The sequence below is a fragment of the Poecilia formosa genome, unplaced genomic scaffold (genome assembly GCF_000485575.1).
Source record: "Poecilia formosa unplaced genomic scaffold, Poecilia_formosa-5.1.2 Scaffold271, whole genome shotgun sequence".
Taxonomy (NCBI): Eukaryota; Metazoa; Chordata; class Actinopteri; order Cyprinodontiformes; family Poeciliidae; genus Poecilia; species Poecilia formosa.
This window is the reverse complement of record NW_006800210.1, coordinates 382,433-398,304: the sequence shown is the minus strand read 5'-3', so window position 1 is coordinate 398,304 and position 15,872 is coordinate 382,433. Positions and strand designations below refer to the sequence as shown.

The following is a 15,872-nucleotide window of genomic DNA, read 5'->3' as shown; positions in this document are numbered from 1 at the left end:
TATATATATAAATTTAATATATTGACGATGTCTGTGTGTGTATATATGTTCATAGATGTTAATTACTGTGAATATAAAGACGATTTATCAGAATCAATTGTATCATGGGTTGACATTTATTTTCTTTATTCAGAAATTACAATTAAAATATGATACAATGTTGTCTTTTTTGATTGTTTAATTTCCAAGTATATGAACGTTTATATGCGAGTGAGTCGATGACGAACATTAGCTAAAAATACTTCGTAGAACGGCACTTTCTGAAGTTCGGTCCATTCACTCGAATTACTTTCACATAAGCCACATTCAATATGGCGGACGCTGTTACGTATCGCAGCAACGGGCTGACCCGCTCCATGAGGCGTCTACGTGTTCATGTCTATGTTGCCAACCACCAAAAAGCCGTTAGAAGAAGAAGAGACGCTGAATGAATCCCAGGACGAGTGAGTCAAAGAGAAAAAGTTGTATCTGGAGCCAATTTAGATGCGTTCGACATACAGTTGCATGGTGCAACATTTGCAAAGTAAAACTCTCAACCTAAGTTGGCTTTCACAGGAAGTATTCTTCGACATTTAAGACTTAAACATCCGACTGTTAAGCAGCAAGCGGTAATACAGGACCCTGCTCCCTTGACTCGGATTTGACAGCTCGATGAAATGATTTGCTCCAGTTCGTTCACTCGAATGATTCGAATCATTCACGAACGGTTGGTTCACGTGGATGCTCAGGGAGAGTAGCCGAAGCAGGCCATTAGAGAGTTCGAAAAGAACGTTTTTGCTTGAACTACGCCGGACTGTGATTAAGAAACCGAAATCAGGTGAATAAAGCAATCTCTGCCTTTGCTATACGCCATGTTTCTTTTATTTAAACGAGCTAAACACATTTGTATGATTTTTAATCTAATTAAAACAAATTCTCTCTCGCTGTCCTTAGATGCAGAAAGATTTACTGTCAGTGTATTACAGGGATTTGTCGGAATTGCTTGTTTAGATTATCGGGGTAGCAGTGCAGCGCTGGAGCATCATCAGTCTGCAGAGTTTGCTCCTCCTAACTAGCCGCGTTAGCACATTGTTATTAGCAATATAGCCGAGTGAAGCTTCATTAGACCGACTTGGCTAGCACGAAGAAACAGAACTAGGAGGTAGAAACTAGATTAGTGACTGAAACTCTCAAGAGCATTACAACCAACTTCTTTGAGTTGGCACCAAAGCAGGGTGCCATCCCAGGATATGTGGGCTATTCGTCACAAATTTGGTGATGACTTTGTAGGTTTCTGGACTGCACAACATCTTGTTCAAGAAACCAGCTTGATATGGTCTGAGCTTTATGACATGGTGCATTATCCTGCTGGAAGTATCATGCAGAAAATGGGTATAATGTGGCCATAAAGTAATGGATTGCATCAAAATCCATTACTCATTTGGCAAGAGTCGCAAACTGTGCCAAGATAATATTCCCCCACACCATGGTACAACCACCCCTTCTACCTTTGATACCTGATAGATTGCATTTTTGCTTTCATGCATGTCTAATTCTGACTGTATTATCTGAATGTTTAAGCTCAAATCAAAGTTTTTCCAATTTGTTTTGTCCCAGTTTGGGTGAGCCTAAGGGTAAATGATAGCCTCACTTTCCCTTTCTTAGCTACTATGTAAGTAGGGCCTTATACAAAGCATCACCTTTTTTAACAGTGGAGATAATATGACATTTTCTGGCTGCAATATTGGTTTATCTGCATTTTCCTCAGATCAAAATGAACCCGGACGCACAACAGAGGATCGGCTTTATTGGTGCAGGAAACATGGCTTTTGGCATTGCAAAGGGGATGTTGTCAGGTTAGTGTAGACTTACTTGTTGAAATACTGAAACAATATTTGAGTGTTAATCTTCATGGTCATTTTTTTTTTGTATTGCAGGAAATGTTCTACCGGCAAACATCAAAGTTAGTGCACCATCCTCTACACATTTAGGACGATTCCAGGTATTTATTTATTTATTTCTGTAATTTATTTGTAAGGTAACTCAAGACGATGAGCAGCAACATTGAGGACATGCTACTGTTTCTAAGTTCAGTTTAGTTTTGCTCTATGTTTTCACCTGCAAACCAGCTGCTGTGATGAATTTCTGCAGATGTGAACAGAGAAAAGCTTAATCAGTTATTCCAGCACACCTAACTCATATTCTGAGTATTTTATCTGTCAGTTGTATGGATAATTGTGCTTGATAAATCTGTTGTTGAACTGGTAAAATGTTTTCAGGAACTTGGCATTTCTGTGACACACTCCAACACTGATGTGGTCTGTGTGTCAGATGTGGTGTTTGTCGCCGTCAAGCCTCATATGATTCCACGTGTTCTCGTTGAAGTCTCTCAGCACATCACAAAGAAACAGATAATCGTGTCGGTTGCCGCCGGAGTGACGCTAGCTATGTTGGAGGAGGTGAGGGCCACAGCCGCTGTAACAGGTTTTCACTATACAAGTTTGATCTGTCTGGGTATCAAATATCTTGAATCTTTTTTTATTTCTTTTTCATTTCAAGCTCCTCCCAGAAAACTCGATTGTCATCAGGCTGATGCCTAACCTTCCCTGTCTGGTTCAAGAGGGGGCCCTCTTGTTTGCACTGGGCACCAACGCAAAAGGGGAGGATGGCGCTCTACTTCTCAGCTTGTTGCATTGCTGTGGTTTGGTGGAGGAGGTGCCTGAAGCCTGGATCGATGTCCACACAGGGCTGAGCGGGAGCGGAGTCGCTTTTGTAAGTCTCGGCGTGTGTTCATATCTACACACTATGAATTATACAATTTTTTACACAAGCTTTTGCCAATGTCCCACAAGACACCAGCTCAGACACGTATCCATCATGTTAAATTTTCTTTGCCATTATTTATTAATTTATTTTGTTTGTTTTTTGCTGGGTTATTTATTTATTTATTTATTCATTTTTTGTCTAGGTGTATCTTTTTGCAGAAGCGCTGGCAGAAGGAGCTGTTAAAATGGGCATGCCAAGTGCTCTGGCTCACAGCATCGCATCCCAAACTGTTCTGGTGAGTCGTACAATATCTGCACTTTTGTTTTCCAAAAATGCTCTTGACTAGAAACCCATGTCCAAATTTAGTGTTTGATTATTTGTCATTTGCTGCAGGGTGCTGGGAAATTGCTACGCGACTCTGGGAAACATCCAGCTCAGCTTCGGGCTGAGGTCTGCACCCCGGGTGGAACAACCATCTACGGGCTTCACACACTGGAGCAGGGAGGCGTGAGGGCGTCTGTCATGAGTGCGGTGGAATCAGCCACTCAGAGAGCAAGGGAGCTTGGGAAAAAATAGGCAGCAGGAAGGGTCCGTGTGACAGTATACCTTTTTAAGAACTACATCTTGAACTTTAACCATGGAAAGTCTTAAAAATAAGATGGCTGTTTTTTTTTTATTATTTATTTTTTTATATTTCATAACTTGATATTGTAATAATAAAAAAAAAATCATAATCTTGATTAAAAAAAAACACATCTTACACCTTCGTTGGATCTTTCAAAGGATGGACTTCTTATGTTTCACTTTGTGTGATGGTAAATAAAAGAAAATCTGTTGGATCACAAGTTTAATGTCTGCATTAACATGCAGAATAATCCTTCCCTTAAATGAGGGTAGATATGCATAATGAGATGTTCATAAATAAATAATATTGTGATAGAGAATAATTATATTTGCCTTACTGTTTTTCTAGATTGCTATGCGCTTGTAAGGTTGTGTTAGAGATGGTGGATGAATTAGCAGTACTCGCATAGCTCAGTCCCCGGCTAGTGAAACGGTCAGAGGTAATTTGATCCACGCAAACCATTGAATGGTATGTTGGCCTACATGCCAGCCTGCTACATGAAACGAGCACATGTAAAGTAAAAATATGAACCATTTTAAATTTACCAGCTCCTTGCAAACAGATATTTACATACAGAGATAATGTTTACCAAATGTTTAAAATTTGTAATATTTAATTGAAAATATCATAGTGAAAAATATAGAGAAAAAGAAATGTAGCTTGAATCTTGCTGTCCAGTCATCCCTTTCCTGAAATATCGAATTACTCCAAACAGGAATCTGTTTTTAATTACGTTTCTTTTTCTTCCCAGTCATGATACAAAAGAAAGCACAATTCATGTATGTGTGCAAAAGCCATGAGAAAATCTGTCAAGAAATCAACCACTTTGTTCCTACATAGATGTATGCAGATATAAAGATTCAGCAGCTTATACAAACTACAGTTTTCACTGGAAGGTTTGACTCAGGATGCTGCATCTTCCTGTTAATCTGCCGATTTGTGAAGATGAGATGTGAATGTGTGTGCAGGGAATTGTTGTTTTAGTATTTAAAAAGAGGTCAAAACAGTTAGGGTAGTGTAATGATTTATTGTAAATTAATTTTAACTGGGCTTCACTATTGCCTTGTAGCAAGAAGGTACTGAGTTTGAATCTTAGCCTGGGGTCTTTCTGAGTGGAGTTTGCCTTGTCTTTCTGTGCATCCTCCATGGGTTTTCTTCAGGTACTCTCTCTTCCACCTACAGTCCATAACTGGTAGGTTAATTGGTGGCTATAAAGTTCTCAATAAAAGGTATGCATGTGTTTACAAGATTGTGTGTCTCTGCGTTGCCCTGTGATGGACTGGTGAGCTGTCCAGGGTACACCACATATCATCCAGTGATTGCAGGAGTTAGGCAGCATGGTTGGATAGATAATTGTAATTCCATAAATATATTTCATACTTTTAATAGGTTCCAAATATGATGACAGCCTTTGCACTGCCCAACACTCAATCTTTCTAGCAGAGACCCTAGGCGGACTGGTCCCCCAGGTTGGAAATCACTTATATTAAGTGATTTATGAGTTGAAAAATACTGTCTAATGCTTTCAATAATCTATCAGGGGCGCCATATTTGAGGGAGAGGGCACAAAAAAGGAAAACAACTTTTTTATATATATATATAAATAGAACAAATATTTTAGGGCCCCTGGCAACTAAAATTCCCGGCGGCGTCCCTGGTGTCAGTAGTTGTTTTTGGATCAATTCAACCTGAGCATGTGGAGATATCAATGATTCACAAACATACCTCCCCCTTCCTCCAATTTCACACAAACGCTGCTGCTCCTTGCTTCTTCCTCCTCCTCTTCTTCCTTCCCGTTGTCACTCACTCGGCTGGAGAAACACGCGTTTTACCCACCGGCCTGCGGCTACACCGAAAAAAAGACAAAAACACAACAGTAAGTAACGATGACGCTGACTGACAGACAGGGTTCCAGTGTGGGGAATGCTGTCAGAACTTGTTAACTGGACACTACTGGGTATTTATGAGGAAGAATAGTCGGTTATCGAAACTGATGTTAGCCAAGGCTAGCAGGTTGCTAGCTGGCACGCCTTCCGAATACCGGCTTGAATGGCCGCTGGTCCAGTTTTCTGTTCTTCTCTAAATGTCGGTATTGACATGAGAAAACGGGTATGTTTTATGACTTGAATTATTGTTTGAGTGGGAGACAATAACCATTAATCATCAGTGTTCACATCGACTTGACACTCAAAAAAATATGGCTAATGTTGAGGTTAGCAAGACGCATGATGATAGCCCTGATGAGGCTCTTTACTGCAGCAGAGGACAGACCTTTGTTCGTTTTGTAGGTACATATGTGTTTCAGTTTATAAAAACACGTTACATGTGCATCGGAATGGGTGTAATTCGGGTCAAAGCGCAATGTTGAGCTTTTACTTAAAAAATGTGGCTTAGAGCTGCTGAAAACCCAAAATTCAGTTTCTCTGAAAACTTGAAATTTACAAATGTCATTTGCTGCACAATCATGGTGAGTGAAGACTCATTACTTCACAGTTGAGTAAGAGATGGTTATTATCACTCTTAACGTTATTGCCAAGATCATTCATGGTAAGTTTAGTGGAAGGAAGAAGGCGCCCAAGGAGCAGTGATAACCTTGATGGGAATGGAAAGGAGAACTGATTTAAGTATTTTGGGAAGATTCATAAGATGTCTACTGCACTTGGAGTCAGCATATCAATAATTGGTATACATAGATGTATTCAGGACATACCCAATGTTTTAGAGGATTTTGTGTGTTGATAATTAAGTTGCTGATTTCATCTACCAGCAGGGGTTAGCACCTGCCCATACTACTGATTTATTGACCATGCTGAATAATGACTGCTGGCTGTTTAATTTGTCAGCATTTTACCCAAATCCCATGGGAAATTGATATAGAATTGTCAAGAGGAAAACAGGCCAAAGATATAGATAAGTTGAAGGCCAACAAGCTTCCTGTATTCATCAGCAGTTCCACATGCTGATTGCCTCTGTATCATGCTACATTGGTGAAGCTATTCATGCAAAGGGATCTCTGACAAAGTATTGCATATATATACTGTACACAGACATACTTTGTAGGCCAAAGTCATCTTTATGTTTTTGAGAAATGTAATTTTGGGTTTTCATTAGCTCTAAGCCATATTCATCAAAATAAACATTTGAAATGCATCACTGTATTTAATGACTCGCTGCATTTAACATTTGAAATTTCTATTCTAATTCATTGAAATGTGTGTGTACACAGATGGACATTAATATTAAATGTGTCTTATATCAACATTTTATAAGGTGTTGAAATTCCTCCTTTTTCCCACCTTTTATCTTTTAATTGCTCAATTGCTGCTTCTTAGTAATCACTGGCACAAGTGAAGTGCAAATATAATGAGTTGTTTCTTGGTTATGTTAATATATGCACTTCTAAACATAACATCTAACAAATGCTAATGGAGAGTATTAGTCAAGGTAGGCATATCATAAACAGGAATTACTCGTCTTGCACTGGTAAGTAATTGCAGCCGGTTCCAAATTAACTTGTCTGTTTGTTGAAACTCTGTTACACCCTAAACCTGCTGCTAAACATACAGTTCCCAGCAAGAACAAAGCAATGTTTGCTGATTAAAACAATAATAATACAAAAAAAAAAAAAAACCCAGCTGGACATGACATTTGTAGCCTGAGTCGAGACATTATGTTCCTAAATATATTCCTGGAACTAGATTTTTGTAATGAACACCGTTTCAGATATCTTCTACAAGATCTCACAATGTTCAAATTTTATGAGGTTGACTATCTAATGAGGCCTAGCCAGTAGGGAGTTATGAAGAATAAATCATGAGAGAGCGGCGATCAAGACCTGAACGATATGCAAGCACTAGAAAGTTCAGATGCCGAAGGAGGCAGAAAGCATTGCTTCAAAGACCGATGGCTGGACGTCTAGAGTACGTCGAGCTACATCACAATCACAGCTTGTCCAACTTAAAATGGTAAATGTTGTATTGCAGACCATACACAGTAGAAGCACTCTCTTAAGGTTTGAAGTGAATCAAAAAATCAGAAAAATACATCAGTTTGTATTTTTTGAAAAATTTATAAAAATGCCTAATAAAAGTCTGTGCAGCATACATTTGATGTGTGAAATTTTCTTGAAAGTAATATCTTCTCACGTTCTTATGAACTCGATATCGAGATACCCCTAATAACTCTTTCTTTCAACTGAATGGTATATGTGGATAATCTGAAAGTAACAGATTTTGGCTTGAGCATGACTTTAGCTTTATTTTTTTTTTTTTTTTTTTTACACATTTGCATGCCATATATTTGTTATTAAATTTACAAGGTGGTGATTGTTAAATTTCTCTTTCACTTGCTTGCGGTTAACTGGATGAAAAGAACGTGTTGAGAGGTTCACTTTGTTTAATAGCTTGACAGCTACAACTTTACCGAGGAAGGTGAGTTAAGAACATAAAAATCATATGTGAAACTCCTGAACTTTCCAAAATGGAATTACTGTTGGCTCCATATTAATGTTGTGTAAGTGAGTAAATGCCTAATTTTATTGTATATTATAAAACAGCATGACTTGCATAATATATAATTTATTACATGAACTTGCATGAACATTGTTCTTTGGATGCCCTTATATCTCTATTTACATTGTTCATATAATAACCTCTACAGTACCAGCAAGTGGATATAGCTTGCAATTCTAAACCTCATGCAGTGTACACTAATAGTGTCCAGGCCCTATGGACTCTTCCACATTTTGTGATGTTTTAACCACATGCCGCTGTATGTTTTATTGCGATTTTATGTGATAGACCAACCACTAAAATAGTGCAGAATTGTGAGTAGAAGAAAGTTTTTTTTTTTTTTTTTTTTTTTTCCCCAATAGGACCAACTTTTGCTCCGGTATTAGCAGCAATGTCTCTTCTAGTTTTGCAATTTTAGGTTTTTCTTCTGCTTTCAGGCTCAGTGAGAAACCTAGTTCAAACAAATGAGTCATTAGCAGAACACTACAACTTGGGTACATGCTGCAGAGTTGCAGGACACTAGCCCACAAGGACTGAAGTTCAGTCTTCTGATATAAACTCTTCTGCTGGCTGTATATTTAGTGGTGGTGTCCTGCCTCAATTTCCACCTTTCTGGAGTCTTTTTTTTTTTTTTAGATTTGCTTTGTATGTGGCTTTAACGCTGTTCTCATCAGCTTTGATCAGATTCTTTCATTGCTGAAGAAAAGCAATTCCACAGAATGATGCTGTAACCAAAAATCTCAGTAAAATACACTGACGTTTGTGGTTTTAAAGTGACAATGTGGGAAGGTTCTAGGAGTCGTCACCCTTTGCATGTTAACTCTCCACTTTTTGAACTATGAGTTATTATAGTGCTCTGTGATTGCTTACTGCCATAATTCTGATCTGCCAATTCATACCCAAAATGAACACATTAGTCTGCATGCTGCTTGTTTTTTTGTTGAGGACTTGCCTGTGGATTCTTTCTAGTTTGCGTATACTTCCGTTACATTGGAAAATATGCCATTGATGATCTGTCGCCTAAAAATGAACCTTTCTTTGTCTTCCTGCCTTTGTAACTAACCCAAAAGCTTGTACCTGTTATTCTCTTTTTGTCCTACAATTGCTCTAAGATGTCCAAGAAGATCTCCCAGTGCTCTGTTAAGGACCAATCGGAGCATGATCAGCCTCCCAGCCAAAGTCAGTTGGATCAAACCAACCTGGGCTGTAAGAAAAAGACAGAACCAGGCCAGAGAAATGGAGAGACAACCTCTTCTTCTCCAGAGAGTGGTAGCTTGAATGGAAACGGAAAGCGCAGTGGGAAAAGCCGTCGCCGGAAGAAACGCTCATCTAATCCCGGGAGCCACCATGAGGGAAAGACGGATGAAGTGAAAAACAAAGAGAAGCCTGACGAACACACCAGCCAGTCGCCTGAGCAACCGGCTGCATTGATGGGCTTGCAATCGGAATGTGGCAGTGTGTGGTTTGAACGCAACATCTACGAACAAGCTGAGAGCCTCTACCAGTGCTGGCTAGTGAGCTCCGCTAACTGGATCTCCAAGCCCAACCGTTCACATCAGTCCTCAGGGAAACGTTCAAGCAATCCATCCACCGTGGCTCCATCTTCCTCTGGACCGGCTTGTCACCATGTTGATCAGGTGGCTTGCCACCACATAGTGGAGGAAGTATGGGTCAACAAGACGACTTTCGACCAAGCAGAGCGGCGCTTTGTTGAGGGATCTGCTCCCCCATCAGCTCCTAACTCCCTTGACCTCTCACCTCCAACTAACTGGTCCGGTGCCTCCAGAACACCCGATGAAGGGTATCAGTCTCAAGCCCCGACTCCAGCAACCCCTGTTGTCCAACAAGCAGCTGGTACGCCGGCTTCTCGACAATCGATTAACGGGCTGCCACGCATTCCAGTCGAGCTACTGAGGGAAGTGTGGCTCGACAAACCTGCGTACGATCGTGCCGAAGCAGCCTTTTACCAGAACCTGTATGCTAACAATTCCTCCAAGAGGCAAATCTGCACCCCCACCACCAGAGGAAGTGACCACCCTCAAAGCCTTATGGAAGAGGAAGAGGAGGAGGACAGTGAGGACATGGCAGAAGAAGAGAAACCACTGATCCTGCAGTGTAAAGCAGAAGTCTTTCATGCCCTTCACCCGATTCAGGAGGAAGAAGAGCCAGCAGAGTCCCTTGAGACCGAAGAACCTTCTGGAGTGTGCTTCTTCCTTCACCCGGACAGCGAGCTGGTGTGGCTGGACAAGTGGCGGTACGATGCTGCAGAGAACCGTTTTCAAAGCCGTGGTTTGGATAAAGTCTGTGCGGAGAAGAAGAATCGGAGGCCGGAGGCAGAAAAGTCATCAGCGTCCTCCAAGATGCCTAAAAGGGACAAGTATGACCAAACCGGGGGAATGGAACCGCTCCAGATGTTTCAATTCATCGTTCATTACTTTTCATTATAATATTCCCGCCTTTCAAATTCTTTTTTTCTTCTTTCACCTTGTTTCTTTCATTCCTTCTAGATCATGTATTCATTTCTAATTGTTTTATTCTTTTTTTTCCTGAGTTCGACCAGAATTGTTTTTTCTCCCACCATCTTCCTTTCAACATTTGTAGAGTTGTACTTGGGGTGTCTGGTTGTATGGAAGCAATATAAAATGTTTGAGTTCATACTTGATACATTCTAAATCATAAGTTTAATGTAGTTGTTCATTTTCTTATCCCCTGACATTTTTCCCCCTACATTCCTTTTTTTTTCTCTTTTTCTTAGAAAAATGAGCTCAGTGGACTTTTTGGCTCAGGAGAAGATATGGTTTGAGAAGCCTCGTTATGATGAGGCGGAAAGACGCTTTTATGAGCGAATGAACGGCTCATCGCAAAACATACAGGTAATCCATTCAGACTGTTGATTTAGGTTTTTTTTAATCAATTTTCTATCTTTCCAACACCTCGTACGTCCTAAAGCTACAATTCTACCGTCCAGCCATTATAAAATGGTGATTGGGTGTTGCACAACGTTACAATTAAGTTCATTGCTAAATCATTATAATGCAAAACTCGTGAGTACAGCAAAAAAGTCAATCAGGTTGTGAAGAAGCAGAGTGTAAAGATGGGGCAGATTTGCTTTTATTTTAAGATACGCGTTGAGATGAAGACAATTGGTGCAGAAGCATTAAAGTTTAAAGTGGCACTTTCATCGTGAAACTGGCTTTAAAAGTGCACATCCAGCTCAGGTCTTTTTGTGTCTATCTTTTCAAAGTAAACGATTCTCAAATATTTACTTGTTTTCATTGTAGGATGTTGGAGCTAATGCCATCCTGCAGGACATTGCTCGAGCTCGGGAGAACATCCAGAAATCTCTAGCCGGGGTAAGAACTGAGACAATTCCTAAGCTAAAACATTGAACCGGTCTGCCTTTGCAGTCATCACTTTTGAATGAAACAAATAAACCAGCCTTGTTGTTTGTTGTCAATGGTAAACTGTGCTCCCGTATTTATATTCATCAAATTTAAGAATAAAATGTATTCATGGAAATGTTTTGGATGTATATCCAGCTTTACTACTTGTAAAAGTTTAACATGTCCTACATCAAGGTGGCAGTAATACCCTAATATGTATTGCTTCCAGTTTCAAAATGATGAAAAACAAACAAAATGTTTGGAGTTGAGTACAGAAAGACACAGAGCAGATGAGAAAATACTCAGATGACGAGAGGAAATGTGCAGAGCTTACTGCCTCTGAAGGACAGATTGGATTTGACTCATGAAGCGTTTTCAAGGAGTTTCCAAGAGGCTTGGCTATTGGGTGCATTACTAAGGGAAAGTTCATGGTCATCTGACTGCCGGCTGTATCAAGAAAAAAACACTTCCAACTCCAAGCCTTTATCTGGCAGAGTTTTGCAGAAGAGCAACTTTTCAGTCATTTGGTTTGAAAACAATCTGCTGAGGATTCTGCAGCAGCACGTCTCATTCAGCCAGACTGTTGCTGTAAAACTGGTCTGAAAAGGACCAAAGTGTGCTGAAAATAAACTTATTTTTAACATTTGTGATGACCATCTGATGATTGTCTATACCTCTGAGAAAAGTTGTTTCTTTGTCTGAGCAGATTTGAAAGGATAGGATTTGTTGATGTATTTCTCTGTTCCCTGCATGAACTGTTTTCTTTTCTTCCAACTTGAAGTTTGGTTTTCCTTTGCTTTTAGACTCCCTCTCCTCATTGTTCTGTTTTTTTATGTAGCTCATGCAACTTCCCTCTGCCTCATTTCCATTTCCCTGCCCTGATTTCTTTCCTTGTTCCACCCTGCACTCCCCTCCTCCAAGCTGAAGAATACGCTGAGTAACAAAGGGTCTTCCCAAGCTTCCCTGACCCAACTGTCTCATCCTGTAAGTTTCTGAGTCTTGCATGTCGCTGGAAGCATCTGCTGCTGCTCTCAGCAGGTAGTCTGAGCAAGCAAAATTTAATCAATCTGATTGCAAATTCAGTTTGTGGATGACTTGCAAAGTGGTAGCACCTGCTTATCAGTGTTGTTTTTCTGCCTGTTTCCATACATACCCTGTTTCTCTCCAGTCTTTGTTTTGCAAAAGAGGCTGTCATGTCGAAAAACTTTAGTTTGAATAGTAACACATTTCTCTTTTTTTTTTGTTTTTCTTTTTTTTTTTTTTATGTTGTACCTCTGCAGAACTCCAGCAGCAGCAACAGCGGTGCAGGTGATCAGGGAGAAATCATTTCTCGCATCAAAAGCCTCGAATTAGAGAATCAGAGTTTATACAAAGGTTGGTTGTCATCCACAGTCATCAGTTTGCAGTTTCTTGTCTTTAATACTTGGAACCTTTTATGTTGCTACTTGTATAACTCTAGGGTTTATGCTGAATTAGGATTTGAGTCGCCACAATGAAAGCTAATTTCTTTTACAGAAATTATGTTCTTTAAAAGAAGATCAGCCATATATTTTAGAATCTGAAGACTTGTCATTTCATAATATATTTACCACAAATGACAAAATATATATATTTATATATCCAACCGACGAGCACACTTTGGAAGGCCCTGTTTAAATTTCTTCAGAAATGTTCTTGTTAATAAAAAAAAGTTTTTAACAAAGCCGTTTTAAGAGTTTTTGTGGCCTCTATACCTTAATTAGATCAGGATTTTAAATGGAACCTGTAGTTCTAAAACTGGTTTAGAATAAAATAATAAAAACATTAAAATTCCTTTTACAATGTTTCACAGTCTGGTTCTTTTAAAAGCTAAATGACAAGCAATATGACATTTCTTTTGACATAAGAACTAATTTAACTAGAATACAAATGTTTGACGTATTTTGCAAAACTTTGGTAATAAGAGTGATTAATATTTCATTTCAGCATGATATTTATGATTTTAACATCCCTACTTATTTATAGAGAATATCTGATGTTTGTCAGTGCAAAGAAAGGATATGTCGATTTTGCTTTTTTTTTTTCCTTAATTTTTTTCATTATACATTTAACATTATCTAGATTATATTTGCATAATTCCATAACTGGGATCTTGTTTTCAGTGGTAGACAACCTACGAGCAGCGCTCTCCAAACTGGAATGTCGAGTTGCTGTTCTTGAGAAACGTCCAGCATCAGTGACCCCGGCTCTTGCTGCCTCCGTCCCCTTCACAAATGTGAGTGGATGCTGACCGTTTGGTGATCTGTCATCAAAAAGTGCAAGTTCTCACTTAATTTCTCCAGGGCACTGGTGTCCAGCAGAAGGCCAGTGCCCCAGTTAAACAGGAGGAAGAAGACGACGACGATGATGACGACGACATCGACCTGTTCGGTAGTGACGAAGACGAAGAAGCAGAGAAACTTAAAGAGCAGAGATTGAAGGAATATGCAGAGAAGAAGGCAAAAAAACCTGCTATCATCGCCAAGTCCTCCATATTACTGGATGTTAAGCCTGTAAGATTTTCTAAACTTCCCACCCTAAAATGCTCTTTATTTATAAAACACAGGCCAACTTCATGTTCTGTTTAACTTTGTTCTTTCCTGCTCGCCGTAGTGGGACGATGAGACGGACATGGCGAAGCTGGAGGAGTGCGTGCGCTCGGTGCAGGCAGACGGCTTGCTATGGGGAACATCTAAACTGGTTCCTGTGGGTTACGGCATCAAGAAGCTCCAGATCGCATGCGTGGTGGAGGACGACAAGGTGGGAACAGATTTGTTGGAGGAAGAGATCACCAAGTTTGAAGACTATGTAAGTACATGGATTTATTTTGCTACCAGTACTGTGTTTCAGTTCAGCTTACTTTCTAAACAGGTCTCAGGGCCAGGTAATGGTGACCCTCTATCCATTTAATCCATCTATAACGTGAAATTAAGCCTTTCATTTGGGGAGATTTCACCATATTAATTTTCAGTTAGAATATTTAACACCTGTAGTTTAAAATAAGTCAGTGTTTTCTTTACATTTCTGTTGGGTGGTCAGAGTTGAAATGGGCACTAATGAATCTTTCTTCACAAATTTGTCTCCAACTTGACTGAGCAGAATGATGAGCTGCAGTAAACATTTTCTAACCCAATTACTATAAACAGAAAGTTTCATAGGTTTCTGTGACCAAATCTGTCGCTGTGAATGTTTCAGTAAGGTTCATGCAACAGTTCAGTTTGGACAGATTCTTTTAATTCAACGTAAAGCCAGAAAAAAAAGACATTTACTCAGGTTTACCATCACAAAGCTAAAAATTGTTCGGTTTTTAGCTTTAAGATCAATTAAGATCAAAATGTGTCGATCTTAATTCAACACATTTTGAATTAAGATTAATATGGTGACCTTGTATTTTAAGGTGACAGTTTAGCTAATCTCAAGATTAGACATTTTGGGATCACAAAGCTGACTCGGCTCGTTAAGTCAGTGCCAAATTCTGACTGAATCTCTGCATAAACCGTGTTGCTAACTGTCTTTAAAATAAAAATTATTTCAGGAGTAAATCCAAAGTTGCCTTTAATTTCAAATACAATATTTATCTCTGGTGCATTAAACTATATTTGTTACCAGAAGGCTTGTAGGATGATTTTAAAACTGAAATCAGCAATTATTTTTGCATTTTGAGTCGTGGATGACGCAAAGAGCAAACTTCCACATTTTTTATTAAGTTTACAGTTTTGATTGGTTCCATGTTTGCAGACAAGGCGTTTTACTTTAATAGTAACTGAGTCAGCTTCATTCTTTCAGTAGATTCTGTAATTAATACTGTTCAGCTACTAGTGGAAATTTGATACAAGTCAATACAACCAGCTGTATTAGTCCAGTGCTGCCATCATGTGGCCAAAATATCAAGTTTATCTATAAGCAATCTCTGCAGTTCACTGAATTGTTTTTTTGCTTTCCTACTTGTTTCAGGTTCAGAGTGTGGATGTAGCAGCTTTCAACAAAATCTGATTCAGCAGCAGCTCTTCATCACTCCCCGTTTCTCTGCTGATTGTGACAACGGTTGACAATAAAGCAATTCTTGCACTGACGTTATTGTGTTATGATAACGTAAGCAAATCAACAACTAATATTCCATTATAGCGTATATGAGCAGCACTCCAATCTAATGTCAACTATTTAAACTGAATACTAAAAGTTCTGATCCTGCTACTCTGAGTAACCTGGGTTTACACTGCCAGGTACAATGATTTACACTTGATTATTAGAACAATGTTTGAATATTGAAATCAGTTACTTTTTCCAACTATAATCTTTGTTATATCAATCTTCAGAAATTATGTTTCTTTATATAACCTATGTTTCCTCAAACTGTTTTGGTAAATTTTATTCTTATTCGAACTGATCAACTGAAAACACGCATGAATGCACCATGTCATCAATGGTTAACGGTTCAGAAAAACAATAAAACTTAATTTATAGAATCCATGTTTTTTGTTGCCACATGCATTTAATTAAATAAAATTTGAAGGACTAAAATTAGTTTAGGTTTACTTTAACTTTTACTTATGGGCTACAGAGTATAGGAGAGATTAATCTGAAACTAAA

At 39.0% G+C, this 15,872-nt stretch overlaps 2 protein-coding genes and 1 long non-coding RNA gene across 10 annotated transcripts; all 3 read left to right on the top strand.

Annotated features, from left to right (window-relative positions):
- The first annotated feature begins 292 nt into the window (after positions 1-292).
- pycr3 (pyrroline-5-carboxylate reductase 3) lies at positions 293-3,707 on the top strand. 4 transcript variants are annotated; one of them, XM_007570960.2, is made up of 7 exons: positions 293-443; positions 1,748-1,835; positions 1,917-1,981; positions 2,259-2,438; positions 2,539-2,751; positions 2,948-3,040; positions 3,139-3,707. In XM_007570960.2, the coding sequence occupies exons 2-7, from the start codon at positions 1,754-1,756 to the stop codon at positions 3,319-3,321; spliced, it is 816 nt and encodes a 271-aa protein (XP_007571022.1). In that variant the 5' UTR covers positions 293-443; positions 1,748-1,753; the 3' UTR covers positions 3,322-3,707. The 4 variants fall into 4 exon arrangements, with proteins under 4 accessions (XP_007571022.1, XP_007571021.1, XP_007571023.1 ...); XM_007570959.2 differs by lacking the exon at positions 293-443 and adding an exon at positions 450-706; XM_007570961.2 differs by lacking the exon at positions 293-443 and adding an exon at positions 450-817.
- Positions 3,708-5,045: 1,338 nt separating this feature from the next.
- eef1db (eukaryotic translation elongation factor 1 delta b (guanine nucleotide exchange protein)) lies at positions 5,046-15,356 on the top strand. 5 transcript variants are annotated; one of them, XM_007570955.2, is made up of 11 exons: positions 5,161-5,246; positions 7,742-7,800; positions 8,994-10,258; positions 10,637-10,754; positions 11,163-11,234; positions 12,186-12,248; positions 12,545-12,638; positions 13,406-13,518; positions 13,586-13,795; positions 13,896-14,090; positions 15,237-15,356. In XM_007570955.2, the coding sequence occupies exons 3-11, from the start codon at positions 8,994-8,996 to the stop codon at positions 15,273-15,275; spliced, it is 2,169 nt and encodes a 722-aa protein (XP_007571017.1). In that variant the 5' UTR covers positions 5,161-5,246; positions 7,742-7,800; the 3' UTR covers positions 15,276-15,356. The 5 variants fall into 5 exon arrangements, with proteins under 5 accessions (XP_016536637.1, XP_016536638.1, XP_016536639.1 ...); XM_016681151.1 differs by lacking the exon at positions 7,742-7,800 and having other exon boundaries at positions 5,046-5,246; XM_016681153.1 differs by lacking the exon at positions 8,994-10,258 and having other exon boundaries at positions 5,155-5,246.
- Positions 5,253-6,976, top strand: LOC107838520 (uncharacterized). The gene is made up of 2 exons (XR_001664606.1): positions 5,253-5,816; positions 5,864-6,976. It is a non-coding gene; the product is annotated as an uncharacterized LOC107838520 (long non-coding RNA).
- Positions 15,357-15,872: the final 516 nt, after the last annotated feature.

Excerpts from the sequence above, each read along its gene's own strand:
- pycr3 (XM_007570960.2), top strand. The coding sequence starts at position 1,754 with ATGAACCCGGACGCACAACAGAGGATCGGCTTTATTGGTGCAGGAAAC. Across the intron at positions 1,836-1,916 it reads TGCAAAGGGGATGTTGTCAG|GAAATGTTCTACCGGCAAAC; the intron begins GTTAGTGTAGAC and ends TTTGTATTGCAG. Across the intron at positions 3,041-3,138 it reads TCGCATCCCAAACTGTTCTG|GGTGCTGGGAAATTGCTACG; the intron begins GTGAGTCGTACA and ends CATTTGCTGCAG.
- eef1db (XM_016681151.1), top strand. The coding sequence starts at position 5,079 with ATGATTCACAAACATACCTCCCCCTTCCTCCAATTTCACACAAACGCT. Across the intron at positions 10,259-10,636 it reads AAGATGCCTAAAAGGGACAA|AAAAATGAGCTCAGTGGACT; the intron begins GTATGACCAAAC and ends TCTTTTTCTTAG. Across the intron at positions 14,091-15,236 it reads TCACCAAGTTTGAAGACTAT|GTTCAGAGTGTGGATGTAGC; the intron begins GTAAGTACATGG and ends TACTTGTTTCAG.